The sequence below is a fragment of the Neoarius graeffei genome, chromosome 15, assembly GCF_027579695.1.
Source record: "Neoarius graeffei isolate fNeoGra1 chromosome 15, fNeoGra1.pri, whole genome shotgun sequence".
Taxonomy (NCBI): Eukaryota; Metazoa; Chordata; class Actinopteri; order Siluriformes; family Ariidae; genus Neoarius; species Neoarius graeffei.
The window spans coordinates 18,265,356-18,289,954 of record NC_083583.1 but is presented as its reverse complement, the minus strand read 5'-3'; the positions used below and the strand labels follow the sequence as shown (position 1 = coordinate 18,289,954).

The 24,599-nt window shown below is 42.5% G+C and overlaps 1 protein-coding gene across 2 annotated transcripts in view; it reads right to left on the bottom strand.

The window, feature by feature from the left end:
• LOC132899222 (adhesion G-protein coupled receptor G2-like) overlaps positions 1–24,599 on the bottom strand; it is a 54,471-nt gene that overhangs the window by 7,439 nt on the left and 22,433 nt on the right. For both annotated transcript variants that reach the window (XM_060940948.1, XM_060940949.1), the window contains 4 exons: positions 20,982–21,021; positions 3,364–3,470; positions 3,121–3,245; positions 371–639 (listed from right to left, as the gene is read on the bottom strand). In XM_060940948.1, the coding sequence (XP_060796931.1) occupies positions 371–639; positions 3,121–3,245; positions 3,364–3,470; positions 20,982–21,021 (541 nt within the window). The remainder of the gene's footprint in view (positions 1–370; positions 640–3,120; positions 3,246–3,363; positions 3,471–20,981; positions 21,022–24,599) is intronic.

Below are 24,599 nucleotides of genomic sequence, written 5' to 3'. Positions count from 1 at the left end.
CAAAGAATGGCAGAACGTAATAATATTCTTTAATCGTACGTCTAGGATCTTCTTTGTATACTCTGACTTGAAGAACACATTGCACAGAGATCATCTAGTACACTAGGTCAATAATTACAGAATCTGTGGAATTGCACAGTATAAAACTGGCTTAAGAACAGGAATCTGAGAATGGAGAGGTGAAGATTGGAAAACATCATCTTTTCCTTATCTTCACTTGTCCAGTTTCAGAGAACCTGCCTTGTGCTGCTGCCACATGAAAGTGATCTTTGAGTGTAATTGCACTTTTATTTGAATTAAGTAATCATTCCTTATTGGGCTTATATTATAGTGTGTTTTGCAGTGTGGACCACATGGTCTGATTCCTCACCCCATCCAAACAGTGACAGCTTGACCATGTACTGCTTGATGTAGGTGTTGAACACTTTGATTAGAAGTAAGTACAAGTGTATGGCTTCAATGGCCATCCAGGAGAAACAGGACAGGAGGCTGTACTGTATTATCACTGCTATGAAGACACATGCACCTTCTTGAGACCATGTGGCTCCCCATTCAGTGAACAGGAAGCTGAAGTTAAGAAGTAAATGCGCTACACTCAGAGAAACATGGATACCAATGGAATGCTCTCTGTTTGAGCTCCTGAAAAAAAAAAGAGTACATATGTTTGTTCCATAATTTATGTATGTTGCTGAATCTTACATACAGCCAGGTAACTTATTAAAGTGGCTTTGTTATGCTGTGGGGGGCATTTATTTATTTTCCTGGCATGGGTTGGATCCACTCATCCCTTTAGGAGGAAGGATAACTGCAAATCAACAGTTCTTATGATTGATCACCTTTACCTTATGATAAACCATTTCTACCCTGATGAGATTCAAGGATGACCCCCACCCTATCCACAGGGTATGAAGGCTCTCTGAATGATTTCATGAAGTTAAAAATTATTTAAATCCTTGTTACCAAATTTCAACCCAATTTAACACTTATGGGAGATTTTGGAATGCTGTATTAGCACTCTGCACCACCACCACCACCACCAACAACACCATCATCATCAAAACACTGACTGAGGGATCATTGTTTGAAAGCATGGCATTCATCCCTCCAGTGTGTAAAGGTGCACTGAAGATTTTCTGGTGGTTATTTTTTCTTTGATTGATATATAATGAATAGCCATTAATTTCAATATACACATAATTAGTCTCATCTCATTATCTCTAGCCGCTTTATCCTGTTCTACAGGGTTGCAGGCAAGCTGGAGCCTATCCCAGCTGACTATGGGCGAAAGGCGGGGTACACCCTGGACAAGTCACCAGGTCATCACAGGGCTGACACATAGACACAGACAACCATTCACACTCACATCTACAGTCAATTTAGAGTCACCAGTTAACCTAACCTGCATGTCTTTGGACTGTGGGGGAAACCCACGCAGACATGGGGAGAACATGCAAACTCTGCACAGAAAGGCCCTCGCCGGCCACGGGGCTCGAACCCGGACCTTCTTGCTGTGAGGCGACAGCGCTAACCACTACACCACCGTGCCACCCCCACGTACCGTAATTAGTGTTTATATGAAATTAATAGTTCAGTTCTGAGCTTGTTCTCCCTATATGTTCTTCCTGTATCTGCATAGGTTTCCTCTGGGGTCTCTGGTTTCACCTTCCAGAAAAATAGACTCCAAAGCAACTCTAAATATGTGAGATGCCTTGAGATGGACTTGTGGCTTGTCCAGAATGTTTTCCCACCTCGTGCCCACAACCCTGCAAATGATGTATTCCTCATCATGAAAAGCATCTAAAGGAGTATTTAACATTGGTCATTTGGCTAATGCTTTTATCCAGAACAAGGTATAGCTCGGGGCGGCACGGTGGTGTAGTGGTTAGCGCTGTCGCCTCACAGCAAGAAGGTCTGGCTTTGAGCCCCGTGGCCGGCGAGGGCCTTTCTGTGCGGACTTTGCATGTTCTCCCCGTGTCCACGTGGGTTTCCTCCGGGTGCTCCGGTTTCCCCCACAGTCCAAAGACATGCAGGTTAGGTTAACTGGTGGCTCTAAATTGACCGTAGATGTGAATGTGAGTGTGAATGGTTGTCTGTGTCTATGTGTCAGCCCTGTGATGACCTGGCGACTTGTCCAGGGTGTACCCCGCCTTTCGCCCGTAGTCAGCTGGGATAGGCTCCAGCTTGCCTGCGACCCTGTAGAACAGGATAAAGCGGCTAGAGATAATGAGATGAGATGAAGGTATAGCTCGGCGGCACGGTGGTGTAGTGGTTAGCGCTGTCGCCTCACAGCAAGAAGGTCTGGGGGTTTGAGTCCCGCGGCCAACGAGGGCCTTTCTGTGTGGAGTTTGCATGTTCTCCCCGTGTCTGCGTGGGTTTCCTCCGGGTGCTCCGGTTTCCCCCACAATCCAAAGACATGCAGGTTAGGTTAACTGGTGGCTCTAAATTGACCGTAGGTGTGAATGTGAGTGTGAATGGTTGTCTGTGTCTATGTGTCAGCCCTGTAATGACCTGGGCAACTTGTCCAGGGTGTACCCCGCCTTTCACCCATAATCAGCTGGGATAGGCTCCAGCTTGCCTGCGACCCTGTAGAACAGGATAAAGCGGCTAGAGATAATGAGATGAGATGAGATGAGGTATAGCTCAGAAGTTGTGCGTTAAGGGTCTTGCTTAAGGATCTTAGTGGTGCTGGTATTTGAAATCACACCCTTTCCAATCAGTAGACCAAACCCTTGGATAGTGAGCCACAACATCCTGTTGAATAATGCCCGGAGTATGGAAATACACAGTACAATATCCAGTAATGTTTTCTTGACCCTGTGCAAATCTCTGATTTCAAAGGGCCTTCTCCACCTTGGGGTCCAGTCCTTTGGTGACACTATAGACATTAATTATATAATTCAATATCACATTTTTCAGTCTACTCTAGTATCTTAGTTATCATATCACATCACAAAAAACAGCATGACATTACATGTAAATAACAACTGATTAAGGAATCTGCTAGAATATTTATACATTTTTATAAATACACTTAAAATATTTGCTCTCAGCCAGTTAAATTGTATCATAAAATGTCTCACTGGTACATGTACTGTATATCAACACATTTATAATACCCACTTCATGAAAATGTAGAGGAAGATGGTGACTGCTGAGAAAAATGACGAAAAACTACAACCTATGTAAGTAATATAGGACAGAATTTTCCACTGCACACGATCAGTTGGTGTCTGATTCATGTCAACCTAATAACACACACACACACACACACTTGCTCAAACAGACAGACAATTCATATTTATTAGCAAAACTACAGTATACCTAGTTTACTCACATGATTTCTGATAATAATTCAGTGCTTACCAGAAGTACAGCGAAGGGAGTCATATGATCATATGAGCATGTTATGATATTGCTGCTTTTAAAATTCTCCAGGTTGGTGAAAGAACCTGTATCATCCCACCTGTCATCTAATCAGGACCAAATAAGAATATCTGATTAGTTTTAACATAATAGCTACAAAACAGTACAATCCTACATGAGAAGAAGTTGAAATGAATGCAGTACACTCAAGTGATTTTCCTAAGATAGATATGAGTTGAGTCAGTTGGGTTTCTGTGATGTTCCTGAGTGGATAGGAGTAAGGCTAGGCTGACACTTGCACGATTCCGTGGCACGCATTGGCACGACTCGAGTCGTGCCAGTGCGCAAACTAGTCGTAAACTGGCGTGAAGTGTGCGTAAACCCGTCGTGACTGCATGCCATGTCGGGACGAGAATTTTGAAATGTTCAAAATTTTGGTCACGAGAAAATTTCGCGACCGGGTCGTGAACTATGCGCAAACTGTTTGTGATCTCGTCGTGAACTCGTCGGGACGATGCGTGCCAGTGCGTGGAAGTGCGCGCCATGCCACGACTGTCACGAACTGCCACGAATAGTTCACGAACAGCTCACGTCGAGTTCACGAGTAGTTCACGACATGTTCACGAATTGGTGCGCGTCGCAGCGTGGCCGTGCCTTCCCACTGACACAGTCACGCATTGATGGCACGAGCAGTTCACGACTAGTTTACGCACTTCACGAACAGTTTGCGCATGGCACGAGCAGTTCACGACGAGTTCACGAGCAGTTCACGACTACTGCGCAACAGTGGCGCTCGCGTCGGTGCGGGGGTATATATAGGGCTTCCCGGACACTTCTCGCCATTCGCAATTTTTTTTCTTGCTTTTTTCTTTAATGTCTTTTATTTTCTATTTCTTCATGACTTTTTTTTGAGGGGGGAGTTTCGTTTCTTTTATTTCAAAAATGGAACAACTGTGGATGCAGCTCATGAAGCTACTACCATTCTTTCTTGCCAAGGGACAGCACCAGCAGGGGACATGTAGTAATGTGACAGGTAGTCTCGCTGATCCTTTGCATCCTTCTGGGTATGATGGCCGGTTAGAGGCAGCAGCCCCTGCAGGTGTCGGTCAGTCCTCCATCCACCAGGGATCAGATCATGTGTGTCCGGATCTTCGCGGTCCACTTCTGAAATTGCGTGTGGGTATCTGATGAGGATGAGGTTGTGCATGACATAGGCGTGCCCAAGTCGGCACGACACCGTCCGAATTGCGCAAACTCGTCGTGCCAATGCGGGAAGTGCGTAAACTATGCGCAAACTATGCGTGAACTCGTCGTGCCAGTTCGTGAATGTGGACGGGCACGCATTCGTGAACTCGTCGTGAACTATGCGTGAACTAGTCGTGAACAGTGCGGGAGCCTCCCAGTTCGTGCCCCAAAATGGCACGACTTGCCACGACAAAATCGTGGCCAAAAGTCGTGCAAGTGTCAGCCTAGGGTTACTCTGACAATGCTGTAATATTAATTCAGATTGCTTTCTACTTCACTTCTTGACATTCTACAAGTTTGCAGTCCCTTATCTTCTCTTTCAAAGATCTTTATCTTATTATTTATTCATTTTCACTGAACTTTTCATCACCTGTCCAAATGTACCTTACCTCTTCATCTCCAGCTAGCTAATTAATTAATTAATTAAAATCAATTATTCAATAAAAGCGAAACTAATAAGAAAAGTAGCCGTCAAGAATGTGAGGGATTTAGAGTAAATTATTTGAATTACTTGGTTTTTACTTACCTAACTAAATACACTGATATAAATACATTGAGGTAAATACATTTTTAATTTTATTCTCTTAATTGCTTATTTTGTATGCTTATTTTTATACTTATGCCAATCAGCCATAAATTATGCCATATGGAGATTGTTGATGCAGTATATAAATAATTTACCAGTGCAAAATGATTTACTGTCATTTTGCACTATTAAATTATTTATTGACTGCATCTCCATATGTATGGTACCTTGTAATTAAAAGTCTCAGTTTACTATGTTTATATGAATAGTGCGGTTACATTATACAGGCTAATTTTTATTGTGCCTCTTGCTTAATTTTTATTATGTGTGTGTCATACCAAATTACTGGGTGACTAAATTTCCTTTGGGATCAATAAAGTATCTGTCTACTGGGGTGATAGCGGGCCAAAAGCCCTCACACACAAGCCAGCAGACGCTCCTCGCTCAGCTGCCTCAGTGGTGCTGAATGGACATCACCCATTGTGCTCCATATCAACACTGAAGAAACTGTGCCATGTCAGCACCAGTGTTTTGGACTAGCACCAGTGTTTTGGACTAGCACCAGCCACATGGCCCGAGGGCAGGGGGAGACAACTCGGCATGGCTGGAGTGCACCAAGGGGCATGCTCATCTACCTTCCATGAGGAGCGGTCTGCCGTGAAGTGGCACGCTTGTCTACCTCCTGATCCTGACTTGCTCCGTATCTCTGCCAGCAGACTCCAGCCCAGATGGACTTCCCTCACCACCACAGAGATCCAGTACCTCAGACCAACTGCACCATGGTACAGAGGCTCTTTATTCCTCTACCCTGAACTGAGCTCACCTTCACAGCCAAGACTTGAATGCACACCGCCTTCCCTGCACCATTTTCCTTCCTAACAAAAATATAAGACAATTTTTTCACACTATTCCTGCCTCATGTGTCTCCGTCTTCTCCCAGGCACTTTTCAATGCCACACTGACAAAGAATGTAGGCAGAGGACACAGAACCAGACCCAACCCCCTCCCCTGACTGTGGACTCCATCATTCACCACCTCGAAGTGACTCTGCAACAGTCTCAGCTTTTGCAGTAAATGGCTCAAGGCTTTCAGCCAAGAACTCCTGGCACTCGTCATCTGGCATCCACCATGGCAACCCCTCTCCCCAGTTGTGCCTGAGCTGCATGGCACCTTCTGACCAAGATGACAGCAGATGACGATGTTGAGGTCGACTTGGCCATCTTCGAAAGGGTTGCCACCAGAGAAGGCTGTCCCTTAAGAGAGTGGGACCATGTATTGGCCCTCTCCTCACCAGGGAAGCTCAGCGAGCATACTTCACCCTTCCAGTAGAAGAAGCAGAAAACTATCACACTCTCTAGGCAGAAGTATTGGCCTACTGTGGGCTCTTCTCCACTTGGGCTGCTGCTGAGTTCCACTGCTGGACCCACAAACCTGGCAGAGAGGCCTGAGTGCAGATGGACACCCTTCTATGCATCATTTAGCAGTGGCTCCAAATGGACCAGCTGAAAGCAACAGAGATTAGAACCTGTCAAGAGTGACCCTTGACAGGTTCCTGAGAGTACTCCCTGGTGATGAGAGGAGAGCAGTAGGGATGAAGGCAGCCACAATGTCTCAGGACATGATCACTGCCCTGGAGTACACTTTGGCCACATTAGACATGGGGAGAGGAGAAAGAAAAGAAAGGTGTCAAGACTGGAGGCAAGAGACCCCCAGACACCTTGGGCTACCTCCAGTAGTCCCAGCTCAGGCACAGGAAGAACTCCAGATGAGGCCCTCACCCCTGGATGAGGCCATAAAGACACAAATTACATGCTGATTTCTGTCTCTCCAGCACTTCTCGTTCCAGGTTCGACATTGAGCAGGGTCCCAGAGCAGAAATGCAGATGGTCTCTCCTGATGCCATGCACTCTGGGCTCAGTATCCAATGGCAGCTGACTCAGAGCTGACAAGGGGTACTGTGGCAAGGACAGGCCAAAAGCCCTAACACACAAGCCAGCAGGCACTCCTAACCCAGCTGCCTCAGTGGTTCTGAGTAATCGGTGTCCTTTGTTCTGTCTTTTGTGGGACAGACTAGCCTTCACTTCCCCTGCACATCAGTGAGCCTTGGGCATCCATGACTCTGTCATCAGTTCACTGGCTGTCCTTCCTTGGACTACTTTTGGTAGGTACTAATCACTGCATACCAGGAACATCCCACAGTAAGGTTTTGGAGATGCTCTGACCTAGTTGTCTAGCCATCACAATCTGGCCCTTGTCAAAGTCATTCAGATCTTTTCCCTTGCCCATTTTTCCTGATTCTAACACATCAATTTTGAGAACTGACTGTTCACTTGCTGCCTTTGCATGCTACCCCTTGAGAGGTGCTATTGTAATGAGATAATCAAATGTTATTCACTTCACCTGTCAGTCATTGTAAATCAGTGTATACAACCCCTAATCAGAAAAAGTTGGGGATGGTATGGAAAATGCAGATTAAAAAAAGAAAGCAGTGATTTCTAAATTTACTTTGACTTGTATTTCATTGCAGACAGTATGAACCCAAGATATTTCATATTTTGTCTGGTCAACTTAATTCCATTTGTTAATATACTAGTACATCCATTCCTGCATTTCAGCAGGGGCGGAGCTAAGGGGTGGCCAGGGGGCGTGGCAACCCAGGGCACGCCTTGGCCCCGCCCTGGCCACCCCAGGGCTGGACAATAAAATTTATAAAACTGATATGTCCCACAAAATGTTAGCTCCACTCGCTGGATTTTTGTTCCGCCTATTTGGTTTCTGCGGGGATGCATATTACCGTAGCACACAAACATTTTGCGCGTTCAAGCAGCAGGTGGATGAGCAGGTTGTCGTGACATCAGATAGTCATGGTCTAGTCCAACAACACAACCTACGTGAACGTGCGATTAATTTGGGAGGCAAGTTATTCATCTCATACTCTCTTCAAGTTTTCTCACTTTGTAGACATACAGTTACAATTCTGTCCTCAGACAATTCAGAGTGGAGTCTAGCCGAGCCAAATGCCTAAACTTGGATGAGTTTGTGAATCACTTTGCTCACTCTAACCGCAGAATACAATTTCTATATTTACATGTAACACACTCACTCATACACAACACTTATGCACTCTCTTAACACACTGTCTATCTCACTCACACACACAATTTGTGCACTACATTTCTATATTTACATGTAACATTCATACACTCAACACAGACACACAACTCATGCACTAAATTTTTATATTTAAATGTAACACTCATGCACTGTCTTAACACTCTCTCATGTATGAACACATACTTCACTCTCTTAAAGGAGTCATGCAGTGGCGATAAAAGTCGCATTATTCTGCACCAGAATGCTTTCGAGATTCGAAATAAATTGACCGTCGATTTTTCAAAAGCTTCCCGCGGTTGTAATCGGTCCTTATTTGGTCATGCCCATCACTTGAAATTTCCTGCGTTTGCAGCGCCCCCTCTCGGTCAATGGAACAGCTGCGTGACGTCATACCAGTAACCACTCGGTGCAGTTGCAATGGCGGACACACCAGAAAATAGGAGTGATGCTGAGGAAATTAGCTTTGATTTTACCGATACAGAAGAAGAAAATGGCCCACAAGTAGAGATTTTGACAGCTGAATGTCCTGGTGGTATCCAGCCTTACAGATTTGAACCTGAGCGCTCATCTTCAGAAGAAAATGAGGACAGTTCTGACGACGACAGAAACGAAGACGAGAATGAAGAAGACCGGCGACTTGAAGACTTGTTTTGGTTGGTTTCTCTGACTAAATCATTACTTGTGTGTATTTTTAAAGACCATTTTCACTTGAATTAGAATGCTGTGTGATTAATCTATGATTATGTGTAATACTGATAGCTGTAGGGGGTGAAAGTATAGCTAGAAAGATTGAATTCTAGCAACTTGACAGCTTGCGATCTTGCGAAATGCAGTGGGCCTTCTGATACAGTAGACCCCTTGATATTCCAGTTTTCATCATTTTCCTTTTATTGCGGTTGATTTTAACTTGATATTCAGTACGTTATAGGCTGGGAGTATTGAGCTTTGTATTGCATTGTTTAGTAAACGTACAATCGTCAGTAATAAGTGATAATTATTAGTTAAATGCAGCTCTGTGGCATAAATCTTTCAATTAATCTTCTGTCATCCATTTGCTAAAATTATGTGCCACATATGTTATCAAGACAACACTTCATGTGACAAAGAAAGATATGACAAATACTAGGGTTGGGCGGTATTACGGTAAGAAGGTATCCCGAGGTATCCAAAAGTACCAACGGTATTGGTCTCATTACCGTCATTTAAAAAAAATATATAATATCTAAATAAATATGGAGTACATGAGGTCATAATATAAAATAATAAATTGAAGATCATCCCGAATAACTGTGTGATTGTATTTTCACTAATTCTATCAATTTCCTAAAGAAGTTCTCATCGCGTGCAGGGTTGTTTATGTCGTTACCATGGCAACCCTGCGTGACATTTGGATTCTGACAGAAAGCCGACCCGAGGTTATTTCCTGATCCCGTCTCTCTCTCCCCCGCTCATTTCCTGTCTCTCTATACTGTCCTATCTAAAAAAAAAAAAGAGAGACTGAGACCGCGGTTGAAAGATGGCAAGTCAAGATAACGAGTTAGTGGCAAAAAAAAAAAAAAATACAACATCGGCAGTGTGGCAGTATTTTGGTTTCAAACCAAACGAAAAATCTAATATGTCCCCTAAGGCACACCATAGCCTGGGGTACTCCACTTCCACGAGATCTCTCCAATGAGTTGTGTTTTGAGTAGGTTACATGAGTAACAACAAGGTAAAATAATATAACGTATGACATTTGGGATGTGGGTAATAAACGTTTGAAATGTCATCTACTGAAGAAACGGAAGAAAACATCGTAGCGTAAACTGTTAGGTTTCTGGTGGGAATTAGCAATGCGCTTGCTATCTTTGTTGGGTGTGTTAAACCGTATGGATTTAAGTGGAATAATTGTAAGGAGTTATGTGATCAAGACAACGTTTTAAGCAAGGTAAGGCCATTTGATTATTAATTTCCCCGCCATGGCATGACGTGGGCCCATATGATTTTGCCTTGTGCAGCTATCACGCATTTGAATTAGGTTCGCCTCATTTGCGCTGAAGAATATGGTTTATCGCGCAGTCTAAACGGACTTGGGTGTTGGTTGATTCTTTTTCTTTTCTTTTTTTTATTTCCCATGCTTGAAAGGGTATGATCCTGCTCATCGTGTACTTTTTTTTGATGGAGTAGGTGAAATAGTGCTGCAAATGCGTTTCAACGCAGACATGTGTAAACGACAGTTGAATGCTATTTTCAAGATGAAGGAAGAGTTGCGTGATGCTTTGAAATATCTCTTAATCCATTCATCAATGCACAAAATTCGCTTTGCTGCTTAATCCATACCACAATGCACACAATTCGCTATGCTGCTTTTAAATAGTACATTTGAGGCATAGGCGCACGTTACACAGTAGGCCGAAACAAAATATTATTTTTTTCTCGGTAATACCGTATACCCCGGGAAAACACAGAGACAGTTTAAAGGTATCAAAATTTGGATACCGCCCAACCCTAACAAATACATAAATGTATGAAAATCATTTTGTACAATTAATGATTGATACATAGAAACACTTAAAACATGTGTTTTTTAAAAAATATTTTTTTCTATCAATACCTAGCCATGACCTTGAAATCAGATCCATTGATAACAACAGTCACAAATAGTGTTCAGTGTTCGTTGTTACAGCCAAACACAATACACCGATTAAGCATTTTGTATCACAGAATATTAATACATCATTTCATAGTGTTTTGAGTGTTCAAAACTATCCACAAACTGAATAAATCCACAAAATCCGCAATGTAAACAACTCTGGTAAACGCACACTATAGAGAAAACATGGCGACAGGCCAGCATCACCCAAGGGAGGTTACTGGTATGACGTCACACATAAGTTGACCTAGTTAACGGCTGGCTGCCTAAATTTGGCTGTGCGCGTCAACTTTAAATGCTTGTAGTGGGCGCATCGTGACACTAAGATCACGGGAAACCGAGGGGCTTGAATAACCCACCAAATCCGACATTTTGACACATGATATAGCCTGATTGCTGAAATTACCGCACGACGCCTTTAACACACACTATGTCTTTCTCTCACTCACTATAAGATACAACTCATGCACTCTCAACACACATCCTCTCTTACACACACACACACACACCACTCATGCATGATGCACTACATTTCTATATTTACATGTAACACACTCACTGGTATACACAACACTCGTGCACTCTCAACACACACACCACTCATGCACTCTGAACACACACTCACCCACACACCACTCATGCATTACATTTCTATATTCACATATAACACACCAGGGGCGTCAGAAGCATTTTTAATGTGGGGGGGACACACTGGCAGGGGTCCTCCCCCAGAAAATTTTTAATTAATTAGATGCCATTTCCTGCATTCTGGTGTATTTTTAACAGGTTGTTAAACACGTAATTTTATCTTCAAAAGTCACTTAATTCAATGACTATTTTCGAGACTCAACAATAAGTCCTCATTTAACTAGTCCATATATTCATCAGCCTGTTTTTAAACCCACTGCTCTGCCTAAGATAATGAGATGAATGTGACACAATTTATCATCAACAGTGACTTGCCTGCGACCCTGTAGAATAGGATAAAGTGGCTAGAGAATGACTTTATGGGTGCATTTTACTTTTTATTTTGTGTTTCCTTTTTTATTTAGTTTTAGATGTAACACAACATGCCACTGTGCCAAGCAATAGTGACACTCAACTGTATGTTTAAAAATAAGAATATTCATAATTTCACACAATGAACAGGCATGACATGGCATCATGCAAACTTCATAACACAAAATCACACTGTGCCGAGCAACGGTGACACATAAAAAACAACTTCACACAATGAACAGGTGCAATTTTGTTAACCACCAACAGTGACTTTAGTGGGTGCATTTTACTTTTTTCACACAAAATCACACTGTCAAGCAATGACACATAAAAGAGAACTTCACACAATGAACAAGTGCAGTTTTGTCAACCTACATGCAATGGTGGTACTTCAGTAACATTTACAGATTAGTATAAGAAATAGATTTATAGATATAACTCCTTACATTGGTGCCACCACAATTTCTACCACTTCATAACTTTTATCCCCCTTTCCTTCACAATCCACCTGGAATAACATCCATCTCTCTCCATCGCTTTCCTTTCTACTATTCCTTCCCCATACACTGATTTCCCATGTTACTTTCAAGAAAACTGGCAAAGACCAGACAAAACAAGTTCTTCAAATCACAACAAGGAATCAATAAATATCATCAGAGCAGACTTGACCTCATTCTTGGCATTACAATAAGGTAGGTATACTGGGGTTGAATTAAATGATAGCTAACAATAAGCTAGCTGATACATCTAACCAGCTAACTGAACTAACATTTGGGGAAATTTTGTCCTGTGGGGAAATTTTGACTGACTTTCTGCTTCTTTGTAAAGAATGTCCTTATGTCCATTGTGTCTGGGGAGGGAGCAAATACTGCAAACAATTCATCATCAATCAAGAATACCCCATTAGGCTAAGCTTATTTCATTGTTTAGTTGAACATTAATTTAACGAGGCCTAGGGTTAATTTTGAGGGCATATCACAAAAGAATAAGGTTTTAGCAAAAGCAAGACATTATGAGGTGGCAATGGGGCTGACGTCACCTCCTCCACTTTCGAGCAGTTGCACCAAAAATGTCTCCGCTCGCGCTGAGATTCACTTCACTCGCGCGCGGTGAGCTGTTGTAGGGAACGCCCGGAAAACCCGGAGTGGAGTTTCAGTGGGATGTGTATTCTCTTATCGATCAAGTGGAATGGATTCTTTCACGAAGCAATAGAAAAGGCACTGGGTGAACTAATATTTTATGTTAAATGTGTGTGTGTGTGTGTGGGGGGGGGGGGGGGGGGGGGGGGCTCCAAATGAAGAATTATGAAATGTGGGGGGGGGCTCCAAATGAAGAATTATGAAATGTGAGGGGGACACGTCCCCTTCACATTCAATGGTGGCGACGCCCATGCCTTTCCTGGATACTAATTTTGTACCAAATCATGATTATAATCACCTGTTGACATCACCTGTTTCAAATCATATCATTCCTGAATTGTTTTACCTTACTACTTGTGCTAAATTGCCCCATCCTAACTTTTCTTGGAATGTATTGCAAGCCTGAAATGCAGTGGCGTAGCCAGGATTTTTTACATGGGGTGGCCAAAGGGAGGCCAAACCCCGATAGCAGAGGGTTGTTGAAACGACGTAGAGTTTTGGTCAGAATGGTCGGTTTCCGTCGTATGTCAGAAAATCAACGTTGAAACGGCGCCGTGAAACGTCGATTTCTCCGCCGTCTGAGAGGGTCGATTTATCACCGTTGAATCAACGTGGGTAAAGGTTGATCTGTCGACCGTCAGAGAAGGTTGAATATACGACGTTGAACCATCGTCACTTTTGCCGGCCAGTTTTCAACATTGGTAGGATGAGCAACTAATTCTGGCCCGTAGCCAGGGGGGATCGGAGGGTTCGTTCGATCCCCCCCGCGACACCGCGCCCCGGACACACACGCCCCTCAAGATTACTCAAGATTTATTCATTTGTTCATGTCCGATGAATATACATTGATTCACATTTAAATTTACAATATCAAATCCAGACTAATCAAAAAAGAAAAGTAGACTAAGTGAGGACGAGTTAGAAAAACGGGTTCATTTCTCCTATGTTTATGTTTACACGTTTTGTTCAGACTGCTTTACACCCCAATCCAGTGGGTGGCGGTAATGCCCCCATTAGACCCCTTTCACTGACGTCACCCGAAACCGGAAGTAAACAAACCCTGCGCCACATTGGAAGACCAATAAACTCGTGATTTGGGGGAAATAAAGGCAGCGCGCGGTATGTGAACCCACGAGGCACTTGGTTCATCATAAACCTACAATGGTAAACTTTTGTGCTGTGTTAGGGTTCTAACAAAGCTGATGGGAAAGGTGAAAAGAAGTCTTTCTACAGAATACCAGCTGTGATTGAGACACAAGCAAACCAAGGAGCTTTCTGCCGGGAGACAGAGAGAGGATTTAGCTGCTTTATGCAGAGCGGATCTGAATACTTCAAGTCTATGTTGTTACTGGTAAGTCACTAGGCTAGAGTGTTGTAGAACATTTTTTTAAATGTTTACTGAATAAAAACATCCTTAATTTTATCAAATATTCTCTACTCTATATTTCATTTCTTTCTTTTGTTTTAATTTTCCTCCCTCCATCCCTCTTTGGATTTTAAATATAGTTTTTCCCCATGTCCAAATAATGAGGTAGGGTGGCATTTAGAAACCCATAGCCTACTGCTGACTTTCTTTATCAATGCTGCATCAAATTAATTTTGGTTATGTTTTTCTGTTTCCATGTACAGGTGTCTGCGCCGCAGGAGGAATAGGCCACAATTATAAATAAATCATAAAATGTTTCTAAGAACTTGTTCAAGTGTGTTCTGTTCCTTATAAATGTTAAAAGTTATGCCTCATTAGATAGCTTGACAAACATTAGGAGAGGTGCATTGTTGCATGCATTTTTATATCCTGTTGTACATAAAACAGGCCGTAGCCTACGCACATTGACATAAATTAAGTTTCACTTTCATGGTTGAAGTATGCATGTGTGTGTTCATCCTAGGCAAGAGCCCCGATGCTTTATTGTTAGCTAGTTTAATTTAGCCTGTTTTGCTTAATTTGTAGCCTTCCTGTTGTACATAAAACAGGAAGTAAAGTTGGATGAATCATCGCCGAAAATTCAACTATAAATCGACCGAAATACGTAGTTGAATAAAGGGTGAAAGGGGGTCTATTCTCTGTCGACCACCAGCCACTTTTCAACGTCGTTTCAACGGAAACTCGTATGAGCAAAGCGGTGTTGAATCAACGTCGGTGATCGACGGTGATTCGACGGCGTATAGGTCGAAGAACATGCCGATGATTCCACGTCGAATCAACGACCCTCTGCTATCTGGGAAGATATACAAGGGGTGGCCATGCTGTGACTAAATAAAGGGGGGAGGGGGGTCCTCCGTGTCATCCTCACATTTCATAATTCTTCATTTGGACCCCCCCCCCACACACACACACATTTAACATAAAATATTAGTTCACCCAGCGCCGTTTCTATTGCTTCGTGAAAGAATCCATTCCACTTGATCGATAAGAGAATACACATCCCACTGAAACTCCACTCCGGGTTTTCCGGGCGTTCCCTACAACAGCTCACCACGCGCGAGTGAATCTCAGCGCGAGCGGAGACATTTTTGGTGCAGCTGCTGGAAAGTGGAGGAGGTGACGTCAGCCCCATTGCCACCTCACAATGTCTGGCTTTTGCTAAAACCTTATTCTTTTGTGATATGCCCTCAAAATTAACCCTAGGCCACGTTAAATTAATGTTCAACTAAACAATGAAATAAGCTTAGCCTAATGGGGTATTCTTGATTGATGATGAATTGTTTGCAGTATTTGCTCCCTCCCCAGACACAATGGACATAAGGACATTCTTTACAAAGAAGTGGAAAGTAAGTCAAAATTTCCCCACAGGACAAAATTTCCCCACAATGGAAATGTTAGTTCAGTTAGCTGGTTAGTCAATGTTAGGAGATGTATCAACTAGCTTATTGTTAGCTATTATTTAATTCAACCCCAGTAGGCCTACCTTATTGTAATGCCAAGAATGAGGTCAAGTCTGCTCTGATGATATTTATTGATTCCTTGTTGTGATTTGAAGAACTTGTTTTGTCTGGTCTTTGCCAGTTTTCTTGAAAGTAACATGGGAAATCAGTGTATGGGGAAGGAATAGTAGAAAGGAAAGCAATGGAGAGAGATGGATGTTATTCCAGGTGGTTTGTGAAGGAAAGGGGGATAAAAGTTATGAAGTGGTAGAAATTGTGGTGGCACCAATGTAAGGAGTTATATCTATAAATCTATTTGTTATACTAATCTGTAAATGTTACTGTAGTACCACCATTGCATGTAGGTTGACAGAACTGCACTTGTTCATTGTGTGAAGTTCTCTTTTATGTGTCATTGCTTGACAGTGTGATTTTGTGTGAAAAAAGTAAAATGCACCCACTAAAGTCACTGTTGGTGGTTAACAAAATTGCACCTGTTCATTGTGTGAAGTTGTTTTTTATGTGTCACCGTTGCTCGGCACAGTGTGATTTTGTGTTATGAAGTTTGCATGATGCCATTTCATGCCTGTTCATTGTGTGAAATTATGAATATTCTTATTTTTAAACATACAGTTGAGTGTCACTATTGCTTGGCACAGTGGCATGTTGTGTTACATCTAAAACTAAATAAAAAAGGAAACACAAAATAAAAAGTAAAATGCACCCATAAAGTCATTCTCTAGCCACTTTATCCTATTCTACAGGGTCGCAGGCAAGTCACTGTTGATGATAAATTGTGTCACATTCATCTCATTATCTTAGGCGTAGCGGTGGGTTTAAAAACAGGCTGATGAATATATGGACTAGTTAAATGAGGACTTATTGTTGAGTCTCGAAAATAGTCATTGAATTAAGTGACTTTTGAAGATAAAACTACGTGTTTAACAACCTGTTAAAAATACACCAGAATGCAGGAAATGGCATCTAATTAATTAAAAATTTTCTGGGGGAGGACCCCTGCCAGTGTGTCCCCCCCACATTAAAAATGCTTCTGACGCCCCTGAGGAAAGGCCTAGTCTTTCAGAAGCAAAGCTGGGTCAAGAATCTCCAGTTTGCTAAGAAATGTGTGAGACAATGATTGAAATGTTTAATAACAGTATTCCTCAAAGAAAGTTGGGAAAGGATTTGGATACATCATCCTCTATGGTGCATAATATCATTAAATAATTCAAGGAATCTGAAAGAGTTTCAGTGCATAAAGGGCAACGGTGCAAGCTTAAAGGTCATAGGCAACGCTCGGAGGTGAAATGTAGAATATCAACGTTATTGTCTAGAAGAACAACCCAAAAAGCGAATTCAATCTTCCTAGTGTCTAATTTGCACCCTAAAATTGAATAAAATGGTTAAAATATACTGTTTTGCCCAATTTCCGAAGGTTTGTTTACATCTCACTTATGCGCACTTTCACCGCCAGGGGACCGTCGTCGTGACATCATTTAAGCCAAACAGACTGGGAGCAGTTCTGTGTTTACTTGGGAACCGAGCACACGTGTATGGACTTTGGTCATGAGAGGTTGTGTAAAATGTCTGAAAGCGATAGCGATTCTGAAGTAGGAACTCTCCAAATTGAATATCGAGAGGTGAAACCATATATGTATGAACCTATGGCTGTTGCAAAGCAATCCGTGAATGTGGCTCACTGATTTGACCGTGCAGCCTCGGAATTGGACAGTGACTTGGCCGACTCTGATCGTGGTGACCCCGGACCTCAACAAGACTCGCACCCAAGCGATTTATCCTGGTAGTTATGATAAATTCCTACTTTCATTGTAATACTAAATAAGAGCCCTTTTGAAGAATAATTAAACCGCCCTCACTAGTGGATATAGGTAATGATTACTTGACAGTGTGCCGGTAGGCCACATTAGCCTGCCATCCACAGCATTATACTATTTATAGCCGACTCTAAGCGAGGAAATATCCCTTTGTCTCATTTCCACAATGATTGTACAGGATCCCTCAGGATTCTTGACTTGTCAATTGCAAGCAAAAGTAAAAATGTTTATTTCCAATCTTCTCCTTTTTACTTGAGCGTTGCTGGTCCGTTTCTTCTTTGACTGCTTGATTTTGTTTCACACGCACAATCCACTCTCTCCGCCTCTTCTCCTCTTCCGGAAAAAGCCAACCCTCTGACTTCACGCGCACAATCCACTCTCTCCGCCTCTTCTGGAAAAAACAACCCTCTGGCTTCACGCACACAATCCACTCTCTCTGCCTCATCTCCTCTTTCGGAAAAAGCAAACCCACTCACTCTGCCTCTTCTCCTTTTTCAGAAAAAGCCAACCCACTCTCTCTGCCTCTTCTCCTCTCTCAGAAAAAGGTAAAAACTTCTTCCTGAACAGATCCTGTTGTTACAGTTCACTGCACAACAATAAGGCATGGTTTTTCTTTGGAAATTCCTGAACCCACGTCTGCACTCAAGCCGAACGGCAATGTAAGTAGTGAGCAATTCCAGCGTTATGGACATGACACTTGAACTCAAAATGGCAACAAATGACCCAGTGCATGTTTTATTGTCTCCCAGTATTTAAACAGGTGTTGCATATTTTAAGGCTGTACCATACTGGAGAAGTGATAGAACAAGAACAATTCCCATAGTACATCTAGGGCATGCCAGAAAACGCCAATAAAAGATGCGTTATGGACGTGACAGAAAAAGTATCACTTTTCTTGGGTGACTGTACATTTTTATCAAACTCTGTGAAATTGTAAACCTAATGTCGAAATGGAGATATCCATTTGATAGAGGGGTCCAAGGTGAATATTAAAAAATCTTTGTTTAAAATATTTTGTATTTCATGCAGAGTTTCGGAAGGAAAAGTCAGCGTTATGGATGTGACGAAATTCCGTTATGGATGTGACGCGTCTGAAATAGACATGGCATATGTTTAGAAAATCAGCAATTTAACCACCATAACCCTTTGAAAAACTCTCTAAATATCAGCTAAAACTATCAAAGTTCTTAAATAATATTTAGGATGGCTATTGTTTTGCTGTTTTGTGGATTTTTGCATACATTTCTGTGGCTTGTGGCAATAATATAGAATTGTACATGATCAAAGTTGATTTTAGCTTGGGTTTTACATTATAAGAAAGAAAGGCTGACAGTGACACATTAGGTTGGTTACAAATTGGTTCAACTTATTCACATCTGTAAAATACAGGCCTAGGTGATATCTCTGGGAGTGGTTTTGATGTATTACATGTTGCTTTATTTTTGCATGGTGAGGTTGACATTTACATGGAATTGCCCTAAACAGAAGTGGACTCAACTCAAGCGGTTTGTTTGGCTTAAATGACGTCACGTGCCGAGTGGTCATGAAAATATCCGAACGGAAATTCGCCATGATCTGCACTAACTTATTTTAATTATTACTTATTAACAATACTTCTTGGGACCAGGAGAACATTACAGAGGGTTTTTTTAACATATAAAGTTTTAAATGTGCATAAAATTAAAACTGTTGCCTGTGAGCTTTAAGCTGAACACCCATGATTTCCGATCCCTCAGACGGCATTGCATCAAGAACCGTCATTCATCTATAGCTGATATAACCACATGGGCTCAGGATTACTTTGTCAAACACTACAATACCAAGTTATATCCACAAATGCCAGTTAAATCTTTACTTTGCAAAAAGTAAGCCTTATGTTAACGCTATCCAGAAGTGTCAATGACTTCTCTGGGCTCTGAGACATCTGGGATGAACCATCACACAGTGGACACATGTACTGTGGTCAGATGAATCAGTATTCCAGGTCTTTTTTGTAAGAAATGGACACCTTGTGCTCGAGACCAAAGATGAAAAAGACCATCCAGACTGTTACCAGCAACAAGTCCAAAAGCCAGGGTCTGTCATGGTATGGGGTTGTGTCAGTGCCCTCGGCAAAGCTAACTTACACTTCTGTGATGGCAGCATTAATGCAGAAAAGTACGTTGAGCTTTTTGAGCAACATATGCTGCCTTCAAAATTACATCTTTTCCAGGGAAATTTCAACAAGACATTGCAAACCCATATTCTGCACACATTACAAAGGCATGTCAGTGGAAGAAGAGAGTGACTGTCCCCTCTGTCCCCAACAGAGAATGTATGGAGAATTTTGAAATGAAAAATATGACAATTATGACCTTGTTTTGATGAAACAACTGCTTCACAGGTGCATGGCTCAACATAGGAGGGCCAGTTCCTCAGTCAAGGACTCTGCAGTCTATCTTCATCTCAGTAATAAAGGACATTCATTTCAGGACTGCAGTGTATGCATTTTAGCCAGAGAAGACTGGTGGTTTGAAAAAGGAGTAAAAGAAGCCATCATCGTCAACCTGGAATGACCATCACTGAACAGAAGAGGTGGCCTGAGGCCCCACTTACCAGCCACCTATAATGCAGTCCTTAGCATACTTCCCAGATAACTGAATACACATCAACACCAAAACCCAGCTGAATTCAATGACTCACATGATGGCAGAGAAAACCAACAACCCACAGATCAACCCTAATGAATCTCTAGGCTGCTAACACCATTCACACCCGGCCCCCAGTGACCTACACCTACAGGATGACCCAATGACCCAGGTGACCTCAATGACTCTCCTTAGAGTTGCTTTTGATCCACTAGAGGGTAAATATCTGGAACTCCTCACTAGTCAGACAGAACTGAAGAAGCCTTTTGGATGAGAGGTGAAACGTCTTCAAGAATTTCAAGCAAGTCCAGCTGGCCTTTAGCACCTACGGTTTGATGTATGCATCATTGCGAAATATCATTTAAATTAAAGAGCTTATAGAGCACCATTTATTTCATCATAACCAACCAATCATCACTACCAAAAACTTACACACTTCATTTTGTATAAATGTTACAATTTAAGATTAAGGTTAGCGGCAATGTAACCATTTGTACCATTTATTATGAATTTAATCCAACTACATTTTGTACAAATTTATAATGAAATCATGTTCTCATCACTGTTGTTTCTCATCACTATTGCACCACCAGTAACAAACTAAAACTTTGCAGCACTTGGCAAAATCCTACATACCTGTTTCATTATAGAACTGACATGACAGATTATGGTTTTCCTATGAGAACAAAACACAAGAGCAGAATGAACAAATAGATCAAATAACCGTTTGATATGTTATTCATATTACGTGTGAAAAACATGTGAAGATATATTTCAGTCTTTTATATCCTGAACTCACACATGTGACTTCAAATAAAGACGTGACATTACATGAACAATAGGGATCACGTGACAATAAATTAATCACATAAGAAAATCACATCTGAAAAATGAAGCCAAATGTGAAACAATAATGTGAAAATAAATGAACTGTGAAAAAAATAATGTAAATTAATCACATGTAAAATCACATTTGAAAATAAATTAATCATGTACAAAAAAATCACATGTCAACAATTAATGGTTATGACCTACAGTGGTGCTTGAAAGTTTGTGAACCCTTTAGAATTTTCTATATTTCTGCATAAATATGACCTAAAACATCATCAGATTTTCACACAAGTCCTAAAAGTAGATAAAGAGAACCCAGTTAAACAAATGAGACAAAAATATTATACTTGGTCATTTATTTATTGAGGAAAATGATCCAATATTACATATCTGTGAGTGGCAAAAATATGTGAACCTTTGCTTTCTGTATCTGGTGTGACCCCCTTGTGCAGCAATAACTGCAACTAAATGTTTTTGGTAACTGCTGATCAGTCCTGCACACCAGCTTGGAGGAATTTTAGCCCATTCTTCCATACAGAACAGCTTTAACTCTGGGATGTTGGTGGGTTTCCTCACATGAACTGCTCGCTTCAGGTCCTTCCACAACATTTCGATTGGATTAAGGTCAGGACTTTGATTTGGACATTCCAAAACATTAACTTTATTCTTCTTTAACCATTCTTTGGTAGAACGACTTGTGTGCTTAGGGTCGTTGTCTTGCTGCATGACCCACCTTCTCTTGAGATTCAGTTCATGGACAGATGTCCTGACATTTTCCTTGAGAATTCACTGGTATAATTCAGGATTCATTGTTCCATCAATGATGGCAAGCCATCCTGGCCCAGATGCAGCAAAACAGGTCCAAACCATGATACTATCACCACCATGTTTCACAGATGGGATAAGGTGTTAAGGTGCATGCTGGAATGCAGTGTTTTCCTTTCTCCAAACATAATGCTTCTCATTTAAACCAAAAAGTTATATTTTGGTCTCATCTGTCCACAAAACATTTTTCCAATAGCCTTCTGGCTTGTCCACGTGATCTTTAGCAAACTGCAGACCAGCAGCAATGTTCTTTTTGGAGAGCAGTGGCTTTCTCCTTGCAACCCTGCCATTGTTCAGTGTTCTCCTGATGGTGGACTCATGAACATTAACATTCGCTAATGTGAGAGAGGCCTTCAGTTGCTTAGAAGTTACCCTGGGGTCCTTTGTGACCTTGCTGACTATTACACGCTTTGCTCTTGGAGTGATCTTTATTGGTCGACCACTCCTGAGGAGGGTAACAATGGTCTTGAATTTTCTCCATTTGTACACAATCTGTCTGACTGTGGATTGGTGGAGTCCAAACTCTTTAGTTTTGTAACCTTTTCCAGCCTGATGAGCATCAACAACGTTTTTTCTGAGGTCCTCAGAAATCTCCTTTGTTCGTGCCATGATACACTTCCACAAACGTGTTGTGAAGATCAGACTTTGATAGATCCCTGTTCTTTAAATAAAACAGGGTGCCCACTCACACCTGATTGTCATCCCACTGATTGAAAACACCTGACTCTAATTTCACCTTCAAATTAACTGCTCATCTTAGAGGTTCACATACTTTTGTCACTCACAGATATTTAATATTGGATCATTTTCCTCAATAAATAAATGACCAAACAAGCTACGGAAAGCCCTACAGTGAGATACCCCCAGGAGATCCTGAAAGGGGGGGAGGATGAGATCTCCAATCGGACGGACCAAATGTTGACGACCCATGCAAATGGACAGATGATGAATGTGACATGCATTTGCGGAAAGCTGTGCAAGAACCAGCGTGGCCTGAAAATCCATCAGGCCAGAATGAAATGCTTGGAGCAGGAGATTGAGGTACAACACACAGGTCCAGAACCTGGTGAGACGCAGGAGGCGCCCGGCCAGGAGGCAAACCACAGAGCCCAGTCCCTCCACATACCTGAGCCTCCCAATCCCAGCAGAGTAATTCCATAGCAGCGGATTAAGTGGCCCCCAGCCAGCAAGCGGAGTGAGTGGCTGGCGTTTGACCAGGACGTATCCAACATCATCCAAGCTACAGCCAAAGGAGATGTTGACAGCCAACTCCAATCGATGACCACCATCATCTTTAGCTATGCCTTAGAGAGATTTGGGCAGGTAGAGAAAGGAAGATCTAAGCCCACCTCCTACACAATGAACCACAGGGCCACTACGATACATCACCTGCGCCAGGAGCTTCGCACTCTGAAGAAGCAGTACAAGACTGCTGCTGATGAGGAGAAGCAACCTTTAACAGAGCTGAAAAACATCCTGCGGAAGAAGCTGATGACCCTTCGCAGAGCAGAGTGGCACTGGAGATGGGGAAGAGAGAGTGTGAGGAAGCGAGCTGCGTTCATTGCCAATCCTTTTGGCTTTACAAAACAACTGCTTGGGGACAAGCGCAGTGGCTGGCTTGAGTGCTCGATAGAGCAAGTGAATCGCTTCCTCCAGGACACAGTGTGTGATCCTCTGAGAGAACAAGACCTGGAACCTAACAAATCTCTCATCAACCCCGCCCCCACCAACAACAGAGTTCAACCTGAAGGAGCCAAGCCTGAAAGAGGTTGAGAACATCATCAAGGCAGCCCGCTCAGCATCTGCTCCAGGCCCCAGTGGTATTCCCTAGCTGGTTTACAAGCACTGTCCAGAGCTTCTACGGCACCTGTGGAAGATCCTGAAGGTGATTTGGAGAAGGGGAAAAGTCGCTGACCAGTGGAGGTGTGCTGAGGGAGTATGGATCCCCAAAGAGGAGAACTCGAAAAACATCAACCAGTTTCGGACCATCTCACTCCTGAGTGTTGAAGGGAAGGTGCTTTTCAGCATCGTCTCTCGGAGACTGACAGAGTTTCTCCTCAAGAACAACTACATCGACCCATCAATGCAGAAGGGAGGGATCCCTGGAATACCCGGCTGCCTGGAGCATACTGGAGTCATCACACAGTTGATTAGAGAGGCTCATGAGAACAGAGGCAACCTAGTGGTCTTATGGTTGGACCTGACCAACGCCTACAGGTCCATACCACATAAGCTGGTCGAGCTTGCATTGCACCTCCATCATGTTCCCATTAAGATCAAGGACCTCATCTTGGATTACTACAACAATTTCAGGATGAGGGTCACTTCTGGGTTAGAAACATCAGACTGGCATTGCATTGGGAAAGGAATAATAACAGGCTGTACCATCTCTGTTATCCTTTTCGCGCTAGCCATGAACATGATGGTCAAGTCAGCCGAGGTGGAATGCAGAGGGCCCCTGACCAAGTCAGGTGTATGGCAGCCCCCGATAAGGGCCTACATGGATGACCTGACCGTCACTACAACATCGGTCCCAGGGTGCAGGTGGATCCTACAAGGGCTCGAGAGACTCATTACCTGGGCAAGGATGAGTTTCAA